The 14,567-nt window shown below is 40.4% G+C and overlaps 1 protein-coding gene across 2 annotated transcripts; it reads right to left on the bottom strand.

Moving 5' to 3' along the window:
* Positions 1 to 1,009: 1,009 nt before the first annotated feature.
* ARMT1 (acidic residue methyltransferase 1) lies at positions 1,010 to 14,504 on the bottom strand. Of its 2 annotated transcripts, XM_042940088.1 has the most exons (5): positions 14,266 to 14,504; positions 12,162 to 12,267; positions 11,511 to 11,755; positions 6,109 to 6,274; positions 1,010 to 2,760 (listed from the first exon to the last, which is right to left on the bottom strand). In XM_042940088.1, exons 1-5 carry the CDS (start codon positions 14,307 to 14,309, stop codon positions 1,993 to 1,995), a joined length of 1,329 nt encoding a protein of 442 aa, XP_042796022.1. In that variant the 5' UTR covers positions 14,310 to 14,504; the 3' UTR covers positions 1,010 to 1,992. The 2 variants fall into 2 exon arrangements, with proteins under 2 accessions (XP_042796022.1, XP_042796023.1); XM_042940089.1 differs by lacking the exon at positions 12,162 to 12,267 and having other exon boundaries at positions 14,266 to 14,359.
* Positions 14,505 to 14,567: the final 63 nt, after the last annotated feature.

Genomic DNA, 14,567 nt, shown 5'->3' with positions numbered 1-14,567 from the left:
CTTTTGAAAGAGGGCAGGGAGAGGAGCAGAGAGAGGGGGAGGCAAAGAATCCAAAGCAGGCTCTGCGCCCTCAGCGCTAAGCCTAATGTGGGGCTGGAACTCGTGAGCCATGAGTTCGTGACCTGAAGTCAGACGCTCAACCAACTGAGCCACCCAGGATCCCCAGAAGCATAGAATAGGGAGATCGACCTGATGGTTGCCAGAGAGGAGGGGCGTGGGGGATGGGCAAAAGGGGTGAAGGAGAGTGGGGGGTACAGGCTTCAGTTAGCCAGGGGGATGAGAGGCGTGGCCGAGGGTAGAGTCAGTGGTAGTGTAACAGCGTGCTGTGCTGGCAGATGGTGGCTGAGCTCGTGGGAGCAGAGAGTGGCCCAATCCGTTGTACACCTGAAACTAAGGTAACATTGTGTGTCAACTAAACTTCAATTTAAAAAAGCCAACCGGGGAAGCTACAGGTGGGTCCCACCCCTGCTAAGCATTTGGTAGACTTCCATCTAGAATGACTTCCCCTTCCGTCGTGCCACTCTTCTTGCTTGCTCGTTTGCTTCTGTGCTCTTATAGGAGGGGGTGAACTAGTTCCTCACGAATCCTAAATTCATGTTCTTAAAACAACATAATAAAAACAAAATTCACTGCTTTGGAAAATGTGATTATTACATTTTCCCACACTGTGGCTATAAAGTCAACACAAATAGACTCATTTTCTAACTCATGTCAAGTGTCTACAATTATACTATGCTCGGTATTTTAGTAACTTAATGTTTAAAACAGGAACACACGGAGGTAAGAGTAAATTCAAAACGTGCAGCTTTATATAAATATTTGACATAGCTTTTTAAAAACACTTAGCAAGGTCATAGACTATAACCTCATTTAGACTTAACCTCATTTATAAGTGACATAATTTAAGAACTGCTTTGGCAACATGTACATTATGAGTTTCTTTCTTAGACCTCATACTTAATCGTCCCTCCTTGACTTTCACCCACTGGAAAAAATAAAACCAACAAGATTTTCAGTACAATTCATTTTATTATGCCAGTTCAAGAAAAACATTTCCAGGTTTATTTCCAATTTCAGTTTCAAAGCAAACTGACCTGAAACTTAGTCTTTAATATGAAGTAGTCACCAAAAAAATGTGTAAGCATGTAAAAAATTAACTTGTTGGTACTACTCCAAATTCAATGCGTAAGAATCTTTTTTTATCTAAAGCATTTTTTCTAAACTGCAGAACAATCTAAAAATCTGTTCATTTAAAACACTTACGTGTTAAAATAATATATTTCAGTTGATCACGGACATTGCAAATAGAATGTAAAAAGGTACCACGGTTCTTCAAATACCAGCTGTTTCTGTTCAATCTTGGGCTTCCTAGTGTCCATTCCGCAGGTCAATCAAAATACAAATGCGTGCAAATAAAACAGGGTATTTAAAAGGAAATAAAATTCAAGGACAACAAAATTTAAAACTAACTTATGAGGTAAGTAATCTTTACGTCCATTGTTCAAATGTCACAGCTGTAAGAAATCCCTCTTTTCAAAGCATATTTAAAATGTCTTCCCAGAGCCCTTATTTTTAGAGCGCCAAAACAAGTTAAATAAAATCCCATGCTTGTAAATACCATGCAGCATAGCATTAAAAGAATGTTAACGAACTTTAAAAGCAGAATTCACGCATTATTTTACTTTCTGCCCAATTAAAAATAAGTTCATTAGTACCACTTGAAATTATGCATCTAACTTGAAATAAGTTACTAAAATGCCAACAGAAACGTAAATCTCTGTAACTAGCTTACTCCGTCTATCTCCCAAACAATGTCGTGGGGCAAAACGTTCGAAGAGAGAAGCGTCCAGAGTGCACGTACGGGAGCACCGAGAAGCCAGGCTTCCCAGAGTCAGGCAGAGCAGCCCCGTGACTCAATTCGCACACTGCCTTTCTGGGGATGCCAAGCGACTGTCAGATTTGTCCAGACAACTTAAGACATCCTAAAACAAGTCAGAGCGGACCATCAAACTGAAATATTCCATACTTCCCAGTGGTCATCCAGTTGGGCTCGGAGGCTGCGAGCTGTTCAGCTTGCCCGGGCTGCAGCCCCACCTGAACCTCGGCCTTTAATGTCCTTACACTGCAGAGAGGGGCAGGATGGAACCCTCGCAGGGCCTGATGAAAGGGAATGGTACATGCCCACTTTCTATCGCCTGTCAGCTTCCTATAGTTCAAATCACCCTTGAATAAAATTAAATGTGCCTTTTGTAGTTCGGCATATAAGTCAGGAGCAACCTGAGACATTACACAGAATTCATGAGGAAGAGTCCAAAATATATGATCATGGTACACCCATCTGCCCATCTTAATAGAGTTTTCCCAGTCGGCCCCACACTTGGACATCCACTTGTGATTAGAACCTTTCATTTGTTCAATTAACCAGTTAAAATCATGGACAGTAGTGTCAGAAACAAACCACGGAATAGTTTTTCCATAAAAATGGATCTCGGTAGCCAGTTGAGAGCACAACAGAAAGTCAGCTAATACTAAATCCGTAACGAGTTCAAACCCAGAATTATCCAGAACAACATCTACTCTAGTAACAGACGCTTTTTCTCTTGTTTTTTTGCAGTTGTTAAGCAGTGACCAAAGATGTTCCATGTCATTCACTAAAATGAAAGGTTTTAGTTCCTCCACAGAATTTATTATGTTGGTTCTCTGAGAACTGGTTTCCCCGCCCGACAGAGACAGATCACATTTATTGCCCCACAGCGAAATCTGAAAAAGAAAAAGTACACAAGTTTTACCCTTCTTTTGAATAACCAACAAAACCTCTATTATGTAAAATGTGGGGCAAGGGGTTGCTAAAACCATTCATAAAATTTACTTCTACAGCAGTCTTGATACAAAATACCCATCAGATCTACACTTTCTCTAATAATGCAAAGATTGTTTATATCATGATGTATAATCGAGATTAAGACAATGAAACATTTAATTGGTCACTAGGTAATAAACTTTTTAAAAAACTGATCTGAATGATTTTAACGATCCGTGTTGCTTAATCAGAAGGATTTTGCATCTTGCAGATAAGAGGATATGATACACTGTGAAAAGAGGCTACAAAATTTATTTAAAAATCCAAAGTCATGAGAAAAATAAGTCCCTTTTTCCCTCCTCCCACTCCTACCCAAACTGCTCAGTTTCTTTTACTAGTTATATAAAACTTAGGACCAGGCAACTTCTCTGGCATTTAGTTCTCTTACTTGTAAAATAACAAAATTGGGCAAGATGTCTAAAGACCTCTCCAACTCTAATTATCTGTCATTCTATTTTAAACTGAAATAACACTCCAGCTTAGTTTATAGAAAATGGCATGCAGCCCCTCTTTTTTAAAGCTCTAATTAAAATTACATGCTTAGGAGTACAGGCTCTGGAATTAGATAGACCTGGGTTCAATTCCCAGTATTTCCAATTACCGACCATTGGTAAATTACACATGATCTCTAAGGCTCAGGTCCCACAACTGAAAAATGACGTAACAACAGCACTTACCTTGTAGAGTTACTGCGAAAATTAATCGACATAGTATGTCTAAATAATATACCCAATACTCAATAAATGTTAGCCAAAACAAACTCTACTTGTGTGATTCAAAATAAGAGGAAAATGCATGTTCCAACCAAGAATATTTTAAAAAGATAAATGAATGGGGGCACCTGGGTGGCTCAGTGGGGTAAACATTCAACTCTTGATCTTGGCTCAGGTCATGATCTCATGGTTCGTGTGATCGAGCCCCACATCAGGGATTCTCTCTCTGTCTCTCTCTCTCTCTGCCCCTACCCCACTCATGCTCTCTCTCCCTCAAAATAAATAAACTTAAAAAAAAAAACCCACAAAGATAAATGAATGGATTTTTTAAGTGCAAGGCTCAAACAGTTAAGTGTCCACCTGACAGAAACAGTGGGGTCGATGACGGCACTCCTCAGTGGAGGTGAGGGTCTCTGCCGGCCCCCTGCATGTTTCCTGCACCCCATCTTCCAGTTTGTAATTCCACACTAATTTGTGCCATTAGCTGACTGTCTATATTCCCTCAAGATTACAAGTTCTGTGACAGCAAGTTCTATCTGTTTTCCTCACCATCACACGCCCAGCATCCACTCTTTGACAGAGCAGGCATGAAATGTTTGTGCGGACAGGGGTGGAGTTCTATGGCTTCTAAAAACAGACCAACATTCCCTGCAAACTAAAACACCTTCAGGTTCTGGTAGGAAGCTAAACCGCTGGTGATCCATGAGCGCTAATGGAAGGCAACTTTGGGCCTCCTTTACTTGGCCAGGCTAGATGACAGAAAAGAGAGTGGTATTCTTTCTTCTTCACAACTTATTATATTACTTATGGGACAAAGACATATTCAAGGACTATTCCCGGAAACAGTGGGCTAGCTAGGGATAAAGACTGATGTGACTACTGCTTTTCCTTTTTCTTTTCTTTTTTTTTAAGTCAAAGCTCAGCATAAAGGAATAGTTCCAAAGGGGGGAGATGACTAGGCTTATTATTTAACGACACCCTGACAACTTTCCTTCCAAACTCAAAGCAAGCCGTTCCCTCTTAATCACGCAGCCTACTGTGCTTGCCCTCAAAGTTTTACTAGGACTCTGCGGTCTCTGCTTTCACAGTGTCTCCAGAATGCTGGTGACATTTAACATGTCTTCTCACGTGGGTCATTTTAATAACAGACTTCCTGGTGTCCAGCCTTGTGCCCCTTCAGTGTGTCCTGACAAGTAACCCTTGAAACAAGTTCATCCTTGTTACTCCTCAGACGAAAACGCTCCAATAGCTCCCCAGTGCTTGCGATGCAAGTAAAAACCAAAGTCCTTACCTTTGCTTACAAGGCCTCTGTGGCCCTTCCAGCCCCCTCGCCTCACCGCTCATTGCCTGCAGAATCACCTGGCACCTTCTCTCACACGTCCGCGGGTCCCTAGGCAGGAACGTTCCCCTAGACATGCATGGGACCCACATTCCTCACCTGCCTCGGGTGAGGCAGGCACCCTCCCCACCACCTTCTCAGAGGCCCTCCCCTGGCAGCCCCACTTTACACTACACCCCTGCATCTCCCCCACCATCCCCGGTTCTCCTGCCCTGCTTTATCTCCTTTCGTGGCATTTTCTTTTTTTTTTTTTTTTAATTTTTTTTTTAACGTTTTTATTTATTTTTGAGACAGAGAGAGACAGAGCATGAACGGGGGAGGGGCAGAGAGAGAGGGAGACACAGAATCGGAAGCAGGCTCCAGGCTCTGAGCCATCAGCCCAGAGCCCGACACGGGGCTCGAACTCACGGACCGCGAGATCGTGACCTGAGCTGAAGTCGGACGCTTAACCGACTGAGCCACCCAGGCGCCCCTCGTGGCATTTTCTAATAACATCTTTTTCTGGGGATGCTTCTGACTTTTTCTGGGAGATGAGGGCTGGGGATACTGTCATGTAAAACCACGTATTTTCAAATAGTTCTGATTTTAATAACGTATCTTAAATCTTCGGATGTTTTGAATGAGAATTAAAAGCAAAATGTAATACAAGACAGACGAAGGAACATAATAAAGTCACATTAAACAGACCACTGACGACCTGAGAGTTTACAGCTGATGGTAGCAGGAGGCTGTTCTAGGCTCTGTGCTTCATGCTGACAGGACTGAATCTAGTTTCATTCTCATGTCAAATGACGAGGTATACGATGCCATCCTTATTTAACAGACGAGAAAACTGTAGCTCAGAGAAGTTAAGTAACTTGCCTCAGATCCAACAACAAATAAGTGACAAAACCAGCATTCAAGCCCAAGTCAGGGTAGGCTGACCAAATGACTGTGAAGTATCCTCTCAAGAATGACACAAGCCATGAAGCCAGAGGACGCCTGTGCCACTAACATCATCTCCAGTCGAAGAAATTTCAAAACTCATTTTCAGAGATTGAGTGGATTTTTATCTCTTGAATAACACTATTACTAAAATGATAAAAAATGATCAATTATAACTGAAATGACAATAGACATACACGTGCTCTGTTGCTAAATCAATCCCAGTTTACTTTTTGACTGTTTAAATACAGGAGATTAATTATCACGCTTACCTGAAGAAGTTTGAAAAATTCATCTTTCAGCTGATTTTCATCTAGGTCTTCGATAGTTGTTCTCAACTCTTGTAGGTGAGTACACAAAGCAATGAGAGATTCCTGTGACTCAAAGAAATTTTTCTCTTTTGATTCTTTAAATACATCAAAGTCATCGATTGGCGGACTACAAGAGGAGAAAAACGTAAGCGAAACATTTATAGAACTCTGTACCTTCTTTTATTTAACATTTGGGTAATTGCAATTCTTTAAAGGAAAGAGGATAGAAGCATCTAGTCTCAAAAATTAGTGGTAACAGATACTACACATAACGGATCAATTACAGAAAAACAAATAATTATCAAATTATACACACTAAATCAATTTAATCCAATTACACAAAAACAAATCCCCAAACTCATTTTAGTTAACTGTCAGAAGTTCCCTAATCAAAATTTTACTGGAATTTTAAATAGTTGTAGCGACTCTATCTGTAATTATTCACCCAGTATGGTTTCCAGAGCAAAAGAAGAGAGAAACAAGAATTCAAAATAATTGCTTTAATTTAGCAGTTTTTGGGTGCTAAATGTGGCAGGGTTCCAAGTTACAAACATATGCATATAAATACTTGAATCCAATGTGCTAATCACCAAGAGAGTAAAACATAAGAGTATTGTGGGAACCCAACAACTACTCAAGAGAAATCAGAAAATACAAACATAAGTTTTATTATAATGACAAATTTTGGTCACGTATATGTAGTTTCCTGGGGTTTTTTAGGTCAACTTTTATTCCCAAGTTGACTTTGACCAGCGGTGATACATGCGCTGTGGCTACATCTTTAAGCTGTCTGTCCAATGAGAGATCAACTAATAATACAAGCCTAAGAGAAACATAACCAGCAAGGTATAAATAAGAACATCATAGACTTCACAGAACCAAATGTAAAAGGTATTCAGATCATCTGATCTTCTAAATTACCAACTTTTTCCTTGGATCATCTACCTTAGGATAAAAACGATGTGACTGCTGTGGAACTGATTTAAAAAAAAAAAAAAAAAAAAAGACAAAAACATACCAGAATTTACACATCCACATGACTGCTGTCTCCTTCCAGTCAGTCACCCTGGGAAGCGAGAGCCTTATTCTGAGGATGCAGCCATTGCTCAAGCACTTCTGGAATTCTCTTCAGAACCTGCAGGACACTATTACACGCCCTGTCAGTGACAGCGCCTCTTTCTCCTCTGGAGTTCATTTGGAAACCAAAGTCACTCAGAGCAATTTCAGTAGAATGATGTGTGCAAATCAAATGAAGTAAAAGATTCTTTTTCTTTTTTTTATCAAAAATGAAAAATGACTAAAAAAGGAGGAGACTAATTTCTTTTTGAGGCCTGTAAACTGGCTCTGAAGGAAGTTCCAAAGAATTAAAAGATATTTTTAGCAATGGCAGCATTGCTGAAATAAATCAGTCTTTCAAGGTGACTTAAAAAAAAAAAAAAGATAAAAATTACTTGGATGCACAGATTCAAGCAGAGAGGTCTGCAAACTGCAGCTCGCAAACCCAGTGCAGGTCACCTGTTTTGTATGACCTGTGAGCGAAGAATGACTTTTACACTTCTGAATGGTTTTATTTGCTGACACGTGAAATTCAAATTTCAGCGTCCATAAATGAAGTTTTAGGAACACAGCCACGCTCAGTCATTTACGTACTGTCCGTGGCTGCTTCTGCACTGCACGGATAGAGCTGAGCAGCTGCGATAAAGACCACATGTCCCCCCGCCAGCCCATAATATTTACTACCTTGCCCTTTACAGAAAAATGTTGCCAATCCTTGTTCTGGTGTTTTATTAACACATCATTAAAGTCACACCTCATTTTAAAAATGAGCCTTAAATTTGGGGGAAAAAAAGGGTTACACGTCCAACTCTTGACATCCACTCAGGTTGTGATCTCGCAGTCATGAGATCGAGCTCCATGCGGGGAGCCTGCTTGGGATCTCTGCCCCTCCCCCACTTTCTCTCTCTCAAAATAAATTAAAAAAAAAAAAGCCTTATTCCTGTATTTAAGAGTAAACTCACACACTTACATTTGATTCCTGGTTTTAAAATGTTTACTATTTTAGAATCTACTGAGGCCATATATGTGCATGCACTATGACCCAGGGGTTCACTCCTAGATATACACCCAACAGAAACATATATATACGCTCACTAAAAACATGTGTTTGGATGTTTGCAGCAGCATTCTTCATAACCCCAGGCTGGAAACTACTCAAATATCCATCAACAATAAACAGATTGTGATATAGTCATATAATGCAATACTACGTACCAATGAAAATTATTTACATTTATATGCGACAATACGGATGAGTCTCACCAACATTAATGCTAAATGAAAGAAACCGGACAGAAAAGTATATCCCGTATAATTTCATTTAAATGCAGTTTAAAAGCATGCAAAACCAACACAGGTCAGAATAGTGTTATGAAGGGCAGTGATGTCAGGACTGAAAGGGGCCATAAGGTGGGTTTCTTGGGTCCTAGTAAGGTTCTGACTCTTGACGGGGGCCCTTGGGACATAAGTGTGTTCTGGTAAAGATTGTTGAACACTTAAGATATGTTCTGGATGGGGGCATCTGGCTGGCTCAGTCCATATAGCATGCAACTCTTGATCTTGAGGTTGTTGAGTTCAAGCCCCACATTGGGTGTAGAGGTTACTTAAAAAAAACTTAAAAAAAAAAAAAAAGATATGTTCTGAATGCATATTATACTTTAAGTTTTACTTCTTTTTGAGAGAGAGAGAGAGAGAGAGAGAGAGAGCGAGCACACAAGTGGGGAAGGGGCAGAGAGAGAGGGAGACACAGAATCCAAAGCAGGGTCCTGGCTCTGAGCTTTCAGCACAGAGCCTGACGCAGGGCTTGAACCCACGAACCATGAGATCATGACCTGAGCCAAAGTCAGATGCTTAACTGACTGAGCCACCCAGGCGCCCCCATATTCTACTTTAATAAAAGTTTTAAAATGCTTGTTTTCTCCATACTCTCACTTTTCAATATCTGAAGTATATTTACTTAATAATTTACTTCAATTTCACATATGGCTGAGATTTTGTCTTCAGACTTGCAGATTATTCAACTATTTAACGCTGAGAAAAACTAAAACCAAACATCTTGACAAAAAAAAAAAAAAACTACACGTATGTTTCAATATAAGGGGCAAAATCAACACAAACAGGTCTTAAAGTGAAGGTGTGCTTTGGGATCCTAGAAAAGCTAAGACCCTTCTTTGGTCACTGGAGCTATCACTGGCCCAGGGCAGGAATTCCTCCTATGAATTGGGACGTTTAAAAACGATTTCATTACTACTTCTGTGGAATAGTACTTCCTTACACTGACCTAAAACCTGAGTTTGGATACAAATTGCCTGCCCCAGCCACCTTAGATCACCTTAGGAAAGGTCTACATCCACGAGAGATTAGTTTTGTTCCTGCCACTTAAGGCTAAATTTGCCATGACTCCTCTTAGCAAGCTGTTTCCGGACCAGTGGCTATCAATCCAGGGTGTGCAGTCTTCTGAGGTATGGAAAGAAAAACTGATGCCCAGGCCCCACCGCAAATTAAATCATCAGTGTTTATTTTAATATAATGACTTCAAAACCTACATGTTAAAAAAATCTTCTCGCCCAACTGAGTTATAAACGTGTAGCCAGGTTTGTAAACTTCTATTGTAAACTTCTAACCTGGACTTTTTTATTCTCTGAACCTGATCTACCTCCAAAGGCAAACTCAGAAACACATTCCTTTTACCTTTCTAACTTCCAAACTCCACCAACTCCCTACAGAGAGCCACCCAGACACTTCTGCAGCATGGTATTGACTAATAAGATGGATATTTCCCCAAGTTATGACACCATCACCCAGAATTTCAGACTCGCCTTAGTCCTTGATAAGACACCCAAATCTACTACTTGGAAAAAGATGGTTTCATGAGGGCTCTAAGCTGATTTATACAGAACAGGGTCAAATACTGACTGTACCATTTACTAGTCATGTAACCCTGGGAAAAGTTATTAATACCACTGAACCTCAGTTTCCTCAGACATCATGGAAACATAGTAATACCTATACTTCACTGGGTTGCAAAGTAACTGGAACACAGCCGATGTTCAGCACATGGCAGCTCCTAGTATTAGCTGTAGCCTTGTTTAGATGCCTTCCATGTGCCAGGCAATGTGCTAGATTTTTAACAGCGCATTTTTTTGCTTTTAGAGCAGAAGTCCTAAAATACACTTATTCAGCAGTGGGTGTGAGGTCAGAAAAAATAATTACTTTAATTAAATAAACTTATCAGCAAAAACAACAAATTGTGACTTGAAAAAATAATTTCTGAAGATTAAGTCAGAAAAAGCTAATGAATAGACTCAAATTATGCATGTTTCCCAAAATAATTTTTTTATTTTACTATTCGTGCTGATTTGATCAATTGCTTTAAGTCATCCTTTGCTATGTTTAGGAACAGATACCAAACAATTCCTTAGTTAGCAAACCTGTATTTTTGTAACTAGCGAGCTAAAAGGATAATCCCCATTACATTTTCTTCTGCTCTTTAAATCAGTTCTATAGCTGAATTTTCCTAGGAAGAAATAAATTAGTACAAACAAGCCTACAAAAAGTGATTCTGACATGTGTTTAACTTTTAGTCTGTTTCTAATCTAGCCATTAAGAAAAAAAAAAAAGGCCTAAAAATTAAGATAGTACATAAAACCCTGTAGTGATTCACTGTTCTGTTGACTCCTTACCCCAAATCAACTCTGATCTATTACCTATTTTTATAAACAAAACATGTTTACTCTGTCCTGTCTTGTTTTTTTACAGAAATTATTTCATATTAACATCTTTTGATCAGTAATTTTTATTTTTGAGAGAGAGAGAGAGAGAGCGAGAGAGAGCGAGCGCACAAGTAGGGGAGAGGGAGGGAGAGGGAGAGAGGGACAGAGAGGGGGAGAAAGAGGGGGAGAGAGAATCTTAAGCAAGCTCCACACTCAGCAAGGAGCCCAATGCAGGGCTCGATCCCATGACCCTGGGATCTTAACTCAGGAAATCAAGAGTTGGGATGCTTAACCAACTGAGCCACCTGGGTGTCCCAGTACAATTCGTTTTACTCTAAACTCTTCGTAAGAATTTTTATTCAGATATTATATTATTTTATTCAGATATTAGATCTTATGTCTATTCTAAACAACTGGGTTATAATTGCTAAGAACTTACTATATCGGTAACATTTACAGAAATATCCGATACTGTCATTAACATCTGCTGAACTGAATTCTGGCTTCCACTGTTAATCTTTAAACTTATCATTCTATAATTTTGTAAAAGCATTAAGTTCTCTAAACATTTATTATCTGATGTTATATGCTTACCTTTGGATAATTGCTTCATGAATTCTACGATACATGTAGCACTCTACAAACAACCAAGGTGAGTAAAACCACCTGGGTTTCCCATCATTTTCATTTATAAGACTCTGTTGATAGTCTAGGTACTGATTCCATATGTCAGTATCAACAAACTTCTCAACAAAGGGGATTATTGGTTTATCTGTTTGCAATTCGTTTCGCAATTTAGAAAGAAGAGAAATTGCTTTCTTTTCAGCTTCCGTGCCTTTCTGCAGAAACACGAAAAAAAATTTTAAATATTTCAAAAATATATATGAATACTCTATATTTAAATAATTTACATATGCAAACAGTTAATATTATACAGAAATAAGTCCTCTAGGTTAACATTTTTAAGGTCCTAAAGAAGGAAAGGAAATACTAGACTTCAAAGCTACATTTTGTCTTTTACAAACTAATATAAACATTGATATTCAGAATTCTTAAGTTAAAAATCAAAGAGCACACACATTATCCTGTCTTATCTATTCTGCCTTTTTTGTTTTGTTTTGTTTAAGCTTCTTAAAAACCAGAGTTCTTATCTTCAGGAGGAATGATTGTTACCACAGACAAAAAACAGCTATTGTGTTTCTGTTAAAGGATTAACAAAAAATTAAAGTTAAAACACAATATTACCTCTCCATGTTTCTCAAAAAATTCATTTTTATGTCGATGCAATGTATCAATAGCTTTGGTTAAGATCTGTGGTATTCTGTCTTTAATTGTAAGATATGCAAACGATCTAGAAAAGAGAGCCACATACACAGTATATTATTTAGCATTAATACCAACAGATTGGCCATAGTTGTTTCTAGAACAGCTCATTTGAATTCAAAGCCCTTTGCATACAAGCATTATAAAGTAAGCCAGCATTGTTTGACTACTACATTAAGACGTTGGAAAATCGGCAAACTTCTCTGGTGTTACGTGTCATGAAAGCTAACAGTCTTTGTGCCTCTAATCCCAGATTCTCCCCTGGAGCCTGTGCCATCAATCTTATCTTTCCCATTCTAATCCTTTTATTTTCTGGAATCAGAAACTAGTTTAACAACAGGACAGGACAGAAAAAAGATCATCCTAAATATCAAACAGGCTCTACTCCAGGGCTATTACTGACTTCACCTGCTTGGAAAGATGAACGAGGCAATGGATGTAAAATTGCCTGAGAGCGTCTACTGTACTAGAGGAACAGAAAGAATGAAAACCATTTAGGAACCTGCTTCTCACTTTTCTCTTAGTCTATATCCTTAGCCATTTTTTTTCTTTTCAAAGGTTTTCTCTGCTCTCTTCTCTACCTGCATAAGGATTCCTACTCTGCCCTCAAACAAGATGTTACCATCTCACTCTCGCAACCCCAAAATCAAGAAATTTTCGAGAAGTGCCAAAGAACAAAAAAAGCTGGAAGAAAAACTTGAGCATACTTGAACTTAAGAAAAACCTGGGAGATATTTTTTATTTTAGACCTACAAAAATCAAGATTTACAGATTATCATTTTATACAGAAATAACTTTTTAAGCAAATGCACAGGATTCCATTAGAAAAGACAGATTTTAGGACACGATGAAATTCTGTGCATTTTTAGAGCACAAAACATAGCTGATCAGTTCATCTGTATCTTCAGATTACCAGACACAAAGTACAGTAGTTAAGTTTTGGAGGAGTCAAAAGTCAAATTGCAGATTTTCCACTGAGGGAGGGGAGAAGGAGGGGTGTCAGGGCCCCTAACCACAACCGACCCCCACCTTGTCCAAAGGTCAAAAGTACTAAATATCCTCAGTATTTCCTTAGAGGCCTGTATCTGTGAGGGTAAAGTCCCAGGTCAGGACTAGGGTGGAGCCAGAGGAACCCAGGACTCAAAATTTAAGGTTCCACACACTTCCTTCCTTATATTTTGCATGACTCTCAACGATTGCCTGCTTAAATTTGGGGCCACTGGTGCCTCTCTGGTCTCCATCCACTCCGAATAAGGTCAATTTCGTCTAAGAGCTCCTCCCCCGCACCACCCCCCCCGCCCCATATTTTGCAGTAGGCTATATCTCAAATATAAATTTGTCCATTCGATTTATACAAATAAATATGTATTTTTTTACGGTCGTCCACAACTTGATGTAGAAATCTGTGACAGGACGCGGAAAACCAAAAGCTGCAGGCATTAATAGGGAGACCACAAATTAATCTCACCGGCAATAGGAAGAGACACATTTCTCGATAGAGCTGAGATTCCTAGCTTTTGCAAAAGATTTTAGCCCCCCAAAGTGCGTTTATTAAATACGTGAAAAATGATTAAAGCTATGTCGCTGCAACACCCTGAAAGGGGACAGAGGAGGCATAAACTCGCAAGACAGTCATGAGGAGTAAAAAAGCAGCAACATCGGATCACTTGAAAGACAACACAAATTAAAACATAAGCCACTAAAAGGCCCGAACAAGGACAGGAGGCGGGGTGACCCCAGGACTTCGGCGGGGTGCGCAGCCCGCTCCCAGCAGTCAGGAAGAAAGCGGGAAGCCGAGCCGAGCCCGGAGCCCGGCGGGCAGCCGCAACCAGCAGGCGCGCCCCCGCCCCGGGCCGCCTCGTTCCCCGGCCGTCGGAGGAAGGCGAGCAGACTCGCCGGGGAGCGGGGCCCTGAGGCCCGCCGCAGCTCCCCCGACGGTAACCCACAGGTTCCCGGCGAGGCCCGGCTTTCCGCAAACAGAGCAGGAAGAGGAGCAGGGCGACTGGGCGAGGAAAGCGACACGAACCCTACGTCCTGTCCCGACAGGGACGCCGGAGACCCCGCCATCATCTCCACGCTGCCGGCGCCTAAACTCGCGTCGCACCCGCCGCAGGAAGAGAGGCGGTGCCAGCGCGAAGGAGGAGCTGAGAAAGGGAGGGACGTGGGTTAAAAAAAAAAAAAAAAATGCTTTTGAATGAAAAAACTTTATTTGGTGCCCGTACGAGAGACAAACAACGGCGCGCTCGGGGACGCGGAGATCTTCCGGGGACGAGGGCGGGGACAGCTGAGGGTGACGAGAGCAGCGGAATAAGGAAGCGGGCGGAGGCG

This window comes from Panthera leo, chromosome B2 (genome assembly GCF_018350215.1).
Source record: "Panthera leo isolate Ple1 chromosome B2, P.leo_Ple1_pat1.1, whole genome shotgun sequence".
Classification (NCBI taxonomy): Eukaryota; Metazoa; Chordata; class Mammalia; order Carnivora; family Felidae; genus Panthera; species Panthera leo.
The sequence above is the reverse complement of the archived record's forward strand: the minus strand, read 5'-3'. Positions and strand labels throughout refer to the sequence as shown.

Bases quoted from the DNA above. Each gene is read 5' to 3' on its own strand.
- ARMT1 (XM_042940088.1), bottom strand. From the start codon at position 14,309: ATGATGGCGGGGTCTCCGGCGTCCCTGTCGGGACAGGACGTAGG. The intron at 12,268-14,265 runs GTTCGTGTCGCT...TCTCTTTTCTAG, and splicing joins CTGTCGGGACAGGACGTAGG to ATCGTTTGCATATCTTACAA. The intron at 6,275-11,510 runs GTAAGCATATAA...CTCCTCTTGTAG, and splicing joins CATGAAGCAATTATCCAAAG to TCCGCCAATCGATGACTTTG.